Source organism: Megascapheus bottae, chromosome 11 (genome assembly GCF_031878675.1).
Source record: "Megascapheus bottae isolate mThoBot1 chromosome 11, mThoBot2.hap1, whole genome shotgun sequence".
NCBI lineage: Eukaryota > Metazoa > Chordata > Mammalia > Rodentia > Geomyidae > Megascapheus > Megascapheus bottae.
This window is the reverse complement of record NC_143519.1, coordinates 12,310,978-12,321,406: the sequence shown is the minus strand read 5'-3', so window position 1 is coordinate 12,321,406 and position 10,429 is coordinate 12,310,978. Positions and strand designations below refer to the sequence as shown.

At 39.1% G+C, this 10,429-nt stretch overlaps 1 protein-coding gene across 1 annotated transcript in view; it reads right to left on the bottom strand.

Moving 5' to 3' along the window:
- Positions 1-3,544: 3,544 nt before the first annotated feature.
- Positions 3,545-10,429, bottom strand: part of Dct (dopachrome tautomerase) — a 33,693-nt gene continuing 26,808 nt past the window's right edge. Inside the window, exons 7-8 of the mRNA XM_090341971.1 lie at positions 7,163-7,364; positions 3,545-5,272 (exon numbers count right to left, since the gene is read on the bottom strand). Coding sequence (XP_090198097.1) covers positions 5,100-5,272; positions 7,163-7,364 — 375 coding nt within the window. The 3' untranslated portion in view covers positions 3,545-5,099. The remainder of the gene's footprint in view (positions 5,273-7,162; positions 7,365-10,429) is intronic.

Below are 10,429 nucleotides of genomic sequence, written 5' to 3'. Positions count from 1 at the left end.
AGATCCTCATCTCAACCAATAGCAGGACGGCCAGGATGTGGTGGTGTGTGCCTGTCATTGTAGCTGTGTGGGAGGAGTAAGTAGGATTAAGGTTTAGACCAGCTCCAGAAAGAAAGTGAGATCCCTTTCAAACAAAAACAAAACAAAAAGATATTGAAGGTATGGCTTAAATTATAGAATGCCTGCCTGGCAACTGTGAAGTCTTGAGCTCAAACCTCAGTGTTGCAATCAAAAAAAAGAAAGAAAGAGAGAGAGAGAGAGAGAGAGAGAGAGAGAGAGAGAGAGAGAGAGAGAGAGAGAGAGAGAGAGAGAGAGAAAATAGCTGGGTGCTATGGCTCACGCCTGTAATCATAGCTACTCAGGAGGCTGAGATCTGAGGATCATGGTTCAAAGCCAGCCCCAGCAATACAAAGTCGTGAGATTCTTATCTCCAATTAATCACTAGAAAATGGGAAGTGGGGCTATGGCTCAAGGGTAGGGAGGTAGCCTTGAGCTGAAGAGCTCAGGGACAGCTCCCAGGCCAGAGTTCAAGCTCCATGACTCCTCCCCCCCCCAAAAAAAGAAAAAAATTAAGTTACAAAATATTACCTATACTAAACTTGCACAGATTTTCCTGAATTACTTAACTGTAATCCTCTGTACATCACCTTTATAATAAGAATACAAAAATAGAAGTGAAGTCATTATTATTTATTTTGTATATATGCATTATATATGTATGTTGAAAGACCGAAGACAGGAATCAATGCACACATGTAATGTTTAAAAAAAACATAAGGACCCTTCAAAGATGAGTAATAATTTGTAAAATATTTATTTTGCTTTTTAATAACTTTTTATTACTTGTTAATAAGTGGGTATTTCTCATTAGATGTATATAACTAACAATATTAAATACCAAACAAGATACAAATTAATAAAGAATTCTAGACTTAAAAGATAGCTGAATTCACAGAAGAAATAACCAGATTTTGTTTCACTTCTGAGTGTTAGCTTACTTTATTAAAGGCATTTCTATTGAAATCATAAGATACACATACAGTTTTTCTAATACTGAGGATATAACTCTGTAAAGAGATCTATTCATTTACTTTAAAGTTAAATTGTCTCCCCATCATTGAAAAGTATAGCTCCATACTCTCAGTGACCTTTTCTTGAGTTTATTTGCATAATATTCAATGAAAGTAAATACCAATTTTTATTCTGCAAGTGTATTCTACCTTTGAGTTTGTTAAAAAGCATCTCTTAATTGATATATTGTAAGGTTAGAAAATACTAAGAAATTTTATTCCTTTTATATGAACTCTGAAATTAGAAAATTGTTCCTGATAGGAACACATCTTAAAACATATTATTTCGAAGAAGTTACACAGAGTATGCATAAAAAGCAGTTAAGTATAAATGATTACTACTTATGTAGACTTCGGATAGATCTTGCTTTAACCAAATCTTATGAGAACATAATATATAAAATTCTCAATACCTCAAAGATAAAGCTAGAGGTGATTGTTCACCTTATAGAATTATTTGTAATAGTTCTATAAAAAAGTGATTTCCCCAGCTGCTTTTAATATCTAATTGATTTATACGTAGTTTTTCAGGAACATACCTACCATCCACAGTTATATCTTCATTTTAACTTATTTCTCTTTCCATTTTAAAACAAATGTAAAAATGTGTCCCCAGAAACCAAGAGCTAAAATAAATCTTCCACAGAGAACCATGTGATCCACCCATTGCCATTATTTTCATGAAGATTATTAATGGCGGGAATCGAGGCTTATATGCATAGGATTGTGGCTAAAAAGCCCCACTTGGGCTTCATCCCAAACATCGGATTATCTTGATGTTTTCAACTAATTTAACTCTCAGGGATAAGTGTCATTGATGAAGCTGGAGCTTGAATTCATTTCCAACTGGGTATTGTCCATTTCTCTGGGGATAATATTAATTCTTCAACAGTCTGACCCAGGAAGTCAGACTGATTCTTGATTTATCAGGCAGCTTCTTGGCTCACTGTTTGGAGAAGGCAGCTCCAGAGTCATTCTAACACTATTATTTACACACATCCATCCCAGCAGAGATGAGCCAAAAGAAGGCAACTGATAGACCCTGTCTACTACCTCAGCCTCACTCCTGAAACACAGCTGTGGGCCTTGACATCTCATTAACATTTGACTTCCCATCTTGAGGACTATCATGGTAAGTCCGAACATTGTAGAAAGGATCGCCTCACTGCACGTCTCAGGATCTGATAATTACTTAGCAGAACATAACTGTTTCATTCTGAATTGTCATATTATGAACAGACAAATTGCTTGCCAGTGATAAGATTAATTGATTAGCATGCATGAGGAACTATCAATGACAGCCCAATATTAATGAATTTCACATCAATTCTTAAAATAAGCATTTTATAGAAATTTTTTTCTTTGAGGCTACTTTATAAAGAAATTGGTTCAGGATTGGCCAAAAGAGACTTCAGAGTAATGGGGTTCTAACTGCTACCAGTGGAAGAAAAAAAGCATGAGGGGGTCCTTTATGCTTCCCCATTTCCATGTAGTTTACAGTAACTGAAGATCTACATTGAAAATGGTTTTGAGGGGTTTCATGAAAAGGAGAGTCTTACAAGGAAAATGTTTAGCAAAGATTTATTTTAGTAAAATAGGGTAAGGCAGGAAGACAGAGGGAAGGAAAGAGAAAAATTTCCTGCTTCACAACTCACATGGTGGCTCTTATCTTATGGTATTCCATCTTTACTTCTCATGACCACATGACATGACAGGGGTTTAGGGTCAGTCTAATACTCAAAAAGCAGGGAGAGCTAGATGTTGGTAGCTCACACCTATAATTCTAGCTAATCTGGAAGCTGAGATCCAAAAGCAGGAGAATCTATAAGACTCTTATCTCCAATTAACTACCAAAAAGCTGGAAATGGGACTGTGGTTCAAGTGGCAGAGCACTAGACTTGAAAAGAAAAAAAAAAAATTGAGTCAGGACCCAAGCCCTGAGTGCAACGCCTAGTACACACATTTAAAAAAAATTTTTAAAAAAACAGGAAAACTCCATTAGTCAATCATGCCCTTTTACATACTTTCTCTCTCTCCCTTCATCCCACACTCTCTCATTATTCCTCTATTCAAATAATTTTCAGCATCTTTAACATCTAAAAGGAGTAGAAAGGCAAGCCCTTTACTGGATGTCTCCCTACCCAAGGACATAGTATCTTTATTTAACACCTAAAAGGAGCCTGGAATGATGGGAGGAAAGCTTGTAGTTCTAGCCTTCTTTTCCTGTTTCTAATTCCTGATCTAGACTTTCCAGTACTTTTTTTTTTCTGGCCAGTGCTGGGCATGAGCTCAGGGCCTGAGCACTGTCCCTGGATTTTCTCAAGGCTAGGGCTCCCCCACTTGAGCCACAGCACCACTTCTGGCTTTTTTCTATATATGTGGCATCGAGGAATCAAACCCGGGTCTTCAGGCTTGCTAGGCAAGCACTCTACCACTAGGCCAAACTCCCGGCCCCTCCAGTACTTTAAAAAAAATTTTTTTATTTCCCGATTGCCTCCTCTGTCTACCTTGCCTCATAAGCAGGCTTCTCAGGTTCAGGATTCCTGCCTCACCAGCTTTCTTTGGGAGACTTTTCTGGAAAGAGTGATTCCATCCTTATGAACACTATTAGATCACTATGTTAATTAATTAGGAAGCTCTATAGTTTTATAGAACCAGTGTTTAACTTATTAGTATTAAGAACTGCAAATTAAAACAAATCTGTAGATCTCAGTTCAGAAAAAAGCACTGGGATTGATCATTTGTTTAGATGTCCTATATGGAAAACTAAATCAATTTTCTTCTTCAAGGCTAGAGAAGACAGAGAAGAGAGTGGGGAGAAAGAAAAACTAAGAAAGACAAGCAGGAGGGCACCTAAAACACAATTTGAGAGATCTTGGAGATCTCTACATTTCTGGGACCATCTTCTAATGGCCCCAATTTGAGGGGTAGTGCAATAAGGATACTGGGTTTAAGTAACAACGCTTTCCTTCTCATTGCTATCCTGGCTTCTCAGTGGGTGGTGGGGACTTTTCACCTAGCGTAGAGATAGAACATTCTTTAAAACACAGACATATCATGCTTTTCGGCCCCAGGAAAGTTTTGTTACAGAAAATGTTCTCCCCACCCCCCACAGATGCTTTGCTTTTGTTGGGCTTGGGTCTCCACCCCAAACTTGTGGGTTTTGCCTTTAAAAGTTTTATGCTGATGGTATGCGGAGCTGCAGGGACAGAAGCCTACTTGCAATCACTGGCTTTCTAATCAAAACAATTGGACCTTTCAAAATGTGGCTTCTCCATTTCTCCTTCCAGTATGACAGTAGAAACAATCCAGTCATGGTGTTTGGAAATGACTAAGTAGATAAGGTCATCTGGGTGGATGGCTGGATCAGGGTGGCCTTTATAAAAAGAGGGAGAGAAACCGGACAGACATACAGACATGTCCTCTCTCTGATGTGTCCTTTGCAATGCTCTACACTATGATAGGACTCTGTCAACAAGAAAACTGTCTTCAGACACAAACCATAGACCAACACCTACAGACGAGGAGGCAAAATGAAATACTCTTCTTCCTGAAGTTGACATGCCTCTGGTAATTTTGGAGTAGTAATGAAAAGCTAATTAACATCCACTGCCATCTCCACCTCATTGTAAACAAAAACACTTGGACTAAGAAAGGTGAAACTCAGTCTCCTATCCAGGTCTCAAACAACACTGGCCAACAAATTTAAATGAATCCACTCAACGCATTTTAGGGGGGTGCTTTCAGGAAAGGGAAAGATTTGATCATAATAATGAATTCTTAACAAATGCCACAAATTATCAGTTCTTCCTTTGATGATAGAGACCAGTCCCAAACATTTGAGCTTCAGTTTGTTAAGCAAACAACCAAACCATAAACTACAGCTAAGCATTATTATTTGGGATCAACATCACAATAACAGAAACTAAGCCAAAGATCTCCAACTGAAGAAAGAGCCTTGAGCATTTCTTTGATTATCATCCAGGCCAGAAGTATAACTTGGCTAACATCTGATCTAGGATGAATACTTTAGGCTTCTTCCGTGTATCTTTTATTGCTTAAATTTGTCTCCATGAGGGGTGTGTATCCTCTTCGAAGTTTTCTGTATTGAAAGAAAGCCAGCAGCACAGAAAGACCAACCAAAGCCACCAGTGTCCCCATAACCACTGAGAGTGTTGTGGTCCAACTTGGAGTTTCTTCAACTGAAATGAAAGCAGAAGACAAGATCAGGATATTCCTCCGCTTCAGACTGCTAGAAGATGAAAGACAAAAGCATTCTGTCAACAAAGCAAAACCACCACTGCTAGAATATAATTTTGTATTCTCTTTACTCACAAACTATTAATCATAATTGCTTTCTTCAAGAAGTTGGAAGTGATATCCCATTATTTAAATACGGCTTATGGCATTTTTAAATTTGTTATGATAAATGCTTACATGCAGACTAAACCTTCCAACAGAGTACCTCACTACTTCTGTAAGACAGAAACTCATTTGTAAAACTCACTTGAATGCTAATGTGGTATCTGGAGAATCATTAAATATATGACCATTGGCAAAATTCTGCTGATGGGCCTGCCATTTTCATAGGTGACAAATGTGTGAGACAGCACATGAGCTCTTCTAAGAGAAGAGGACAGCAGAATTCCCCAGTCTGGTAAATCCAATCACCCACTCACATATATTTTTAGAGTCCTCTCCAACAAAATTAATGCATTTCACTTAAAATATATTTATACTAATCTGTCATTTCTGCTAAAATGATCTAGCCAGTTCAAAAAAATTCAGATCCTCTAGACTGATAGAAATTTACTGGTTCTGTTGTTGAAAAACAAATAATCTGCATTCAAAATGGTGATGCTGTATTATTCACCATGAAATTTTTCTTCAAAAACACTGCATTATATTATTACTCACCACAATTAACTGAAGTTTTTAGCCTTCCTTTGAGTTATATGCTAAAAACAAATCCTATACTTGTCTCACCAGAATCCTGGCCCTGACTCAGACAATGGTCTCTAAGACCTTCTGTGCTAGTTCCTTTTTACTTTTCTACCAGATATTCCAATGACTATAAGGAAGTTTTCCATGCATGCTACTGGCTCAGATCAAATTGTTAAATCAGGTGAAGGGGCAGATAATTACTCTGTGGGATAAGGTCCCTTAATAACTTTGTTTTTTGTTTTGTTTTGTTTTTTCTGTTTTGTTTTGTTTTTCCAGTCCTGGGCTTGAGCTCAGGGCTTGAGCACTGTCCTTGGACTTTCTCAAGGCTAGCACTCTACCACTTGAGCCTCAGCACCACTTCTGGCTTTTTGCTATGTATGTGGGGTACCGAGGAATTGAACCCAGGTCTTCGTGCATGCTAGGCAAGCACTCTACCACTAGGCCAAACCCCCGGCCCCAATAACTTTGTTTTTTAAGACAGAAGTCTACCAAGTAGTCCCTTCCTGTTGTTTGTTAGTTTAATAGCTTATCTTGTTAAAAATATTTTAATTGCCAATAAACTTAACTACAACTGAATGCTTCAATTAGAGGTCTTTGTTCACATTAAGAAAAAGGAAGGAAGGCAGGAAAGAAGGCAGGAAGGAAAGAATGAAAGAAGGGAAGAAGGGAAGAAGGAAAGGAGGAAGGAAATGTCTTTTAAAAGTTAAGTGAAGTGGCCAGGAGTTTGGCCTAGTGGTAGAGTGCTTGCCTAGCATGCACAAAGACCCGGGTTTGATTCCTCAGTACCACATACATAGAAAAAAGCCAGAAGTGGTGCTGAGGCCCAAATGGTAGAGCTCTAGCCTTGAGAAAGTCCAAGGACAGTGCTCAGGCCCTGAGCTCAAGCCCAGGATGGGAAAAAAAAAAAGCTAAGTGAGGGGCCAGGAGTTTGGCCTAGTGGTAGAGTGCTTGCCTGGCATGCATGAAGACATGGGTTGGATTCCTTGGTACCACATACACAGTAAATGCCAGAAGTGGTGTTGTGGCTCAAGTGGTAGAGCTCTAGCCTTGCGAAAGCCCAAGGACAGTGCTTAGGCCCTGAGTTCAAGCCCCAGGACTGGCAAAAAAAAAAGTTAAGTGAATCACCATTTAGAAGCTGTGTTAGTTACCTGTCAGATCAATGGCATAACTGTAGCCAAGTTGGTCAGCTGCTAAGAAGAGTTCCTCATTAGTCACTGGAGGGAAGAAAGGAACCATGTTATACATCCGATTGTGACCAATGGGTGCCAGCTCCTGAGGCCAGGCATCAGCAGGAGGGTTGTATCTTTTCATCCACTCATCAAAAATAGCATCAGTAAAGGAATGAAGGACCTGTAAGACAGTTGGAAATGGAATTTGACACTGATTGGTCAATTTCAATCAACTTTCTCTACAGCAGAATACAGCTTCTCTTCTCATGAAAAGCATCCAGTCCTGATGGCATAGGCACCAATCTTTTCTTTTTTACTTTTTTCTTTTTGGGGGGGGAGGTTCATAGGGCTTGAACTCAGCCTGGGCACTGTCCCTAAGCTCGTCAGCTCAAGGCTACTGCCCTACCCTTGAGCCAAGCCCCACTTCCCATTTTCTAGAGGTTAATTGGAGATAAGAGTCTCAGGTCCTTTTGTGCCCGGGGTGGCTTTGAACCTTGATCTTCAGATCTCAGCCTCCTGAGTAGGATTACAGGCATGAGCTACTACACCAGCTGGCACTGGTATTTTTGATAAAATGTTCCATGATATGTGACTATCTCCCTCTAAACAGAATCATAAATCCCTATGTCAGCTGAACACGTGAATGCATACATCACACACAATAGATACACCTGTGTACCTACATTGACTGCAGCACAACCCACAATAATCAATGTATGAAATCAGCCTGGGTGCCTAACAACTAACGAATGAACTAATAAAATGTGTCACATCAGGGACCGGGAGTTTGGCCTAGTGGTAAGAGTGCTAGCTTAGCATGCATGAAAACCCAGGTTCAATTCCTTGGTACCACATATATAGAAAAAAGCTGGAAGTGGTGCTGTAGCTCAAACGGTAGGGCCCTAGCCTTGAGAAAGCCCAAGGTCAGTGCTCAGGCCTGGAGTTCAAGGCCCAAGACTGGTTAAAAAATGTGTTACATCAATACAGTGGACTATTGCTTGGCCATAAAGAAGGATGGAATTAAGTAGCTTGTAGGAAAATGGATGGAACTAGATATATCATGTTGAGCAAGGTAAGTCAAGCTCTAAAAGGCAAATATCACATACTGTATGTTTCATCTTATATACAGGTTCTACACCTAAGAAATAATGAGAAGAGAAGAAGGAGGAGGAGGAGAAGGAGGAGGAGGAGGAGGAGGAGGAAGAAGACGATGACATAATTACAAAGGGGGCTAAAATTAGAGACCAAGGAGAAAAGTGTGGTGTGGTGAATATGATTGAAATACATGATGCATTTGTATGAAAATAACATACTAAAATCTTTAAAGGAAAGAATAAAGGAAGGGATGAAGGTGTCAAAGTTGAGTATGTACCTATATAGAAATATCACAATGAAACTCTGAATACTTTGTTAGTTTTCAAAATGTAACAAAAAAGCAAGTTCATTTGCAGATTTCACATTGCTTTGGGAATATCTGAGGCCTTCTGCATGTATGTATTAATTTCATAAAGGCAAAGAGGATATGATATAATTTTTAGTCCACACCAGATACTTAGTTTTCACAAAAAAGAGAAAGGGGTGGTTCTTATCAGAACTGTGATGAAAACTGACAAGGAGAAATAAGAAAATCTTCAAATTGGATTTTCAGCTTTCCTCATCAAGAAGGTCTTCGTTGGGGGGAGGGAAATGGGGACCAAGACATGAGAAAGGGTATCAATATATGTGAATTAATGTACCTTCTATCTGGCAAATATAATGCAACCCTTCTCTTAATTACCCTAAAAATATATGGAAAAAAAATAAAAAAGAAGGTCTTTGTGTCTATTCATTATAAAAATCCTCTCACTTGAGGTGGGGAGAGGGTAATGGGGACCAAGACATGTGAAAAGGTATCAATGTATGTGAATTAATGCACCTTCTATCTGGCAAATATCATGTAACCCTTTTATTAATTACAATAAAAAAAATATCAAAAAATCCTCTCACTTGAATTCTTGGTGTTATGTTTAGAGTCTAAAAATGTTGTCATGCACACAATGCTCTTTAAAACTTTTTTCAAGGAAACCTTCTCAAATTCAATAATTCAAACTATAATTTTGAATACAGCAATGGTGACATATTTTGAAATATCGTCAGGACACTCTGCACATGCATAGTCCTGAGGTCAGCCCAGGCCACATCTGACAGTCAAGTTCCTCTTTCATTTCACCACTGCAAGTTAAGAAAGCTCAAGGACTGCTGTTTGCCTTCTTCCTGTACACCAAGGTTTGTCACCTCTGGGCCACTCTATGAGAAGTCCAACTATCTCCAGGCAGTCATGTCAAAAGGAAGCCCAAACCAATCCACACAGAGAGACCACTCAGAGGAGTCCTGAGACATCAGGAAAAGAGAACAATAACTGATTAGGCCACAGCTGTCACGACTGGAGTATAACTGCATTGAGACTCTGAGGCAGAATTGCTCAGTCCAGCCTTTCCTGAACTTCTGCCAGGATCTATGAGAAATGCAATGAGAAATCATGAGAAATGAGTTCATCATCAATGCTTTAAGCCACTAAGTGCTGGCATGTTCCATGCAGCAATGAAAACTAGAAGAAAAAAGACCTGAATATAGTCTGGAGGACTTATGATTGCTCCAGCAAGTGCAGGGAAAGGAGTTTTCTGATGTTAAGGTGAGGGCAGAGCTTCAGGGAGAAGGGAAGGGATGAGGTTTGAGATGAGAGGGACATAGCTCATGACCTAATGAGCAGGAAGATGACTGCAAATAGCAGTAGTGGATGCATGGCATTAGGCAAGTAGAAAGGATACTATTTATAAATCACTTTGTCCAGACCAGTAAATGTAAATGGCTACTATCACTGTGACTCTATCATCAGTACTGTTATTATTTTACCTTGGGATAAGGACTTCTTGAAGAAGAAAGAAGGAATTCATACCTCAGAAGCTCAGGAGAACTATGATACCTCCCAGATCATATACTCTATACATACAGCTAATGAAAAGCTGAGCCTTGAGAAAAGCTTAGAGTTCATAACAGATTAATATTATTAGTGCTTATTCTGCATCGAATACTATTCTAAGTTCTGTATCGATAACGAGATTTGAACACTCAAGACAGCCTGATCCAGTAGACTATTGTCCTTAAATGTTCAGGTCACCATAGAACAGGTGTCTGAATCAGAAGTCATTGTCTCCCAGTCCTGCAGGCTTCAAGTCCATGGCCAAGATGTCAGCAGAGCTGCTTCTG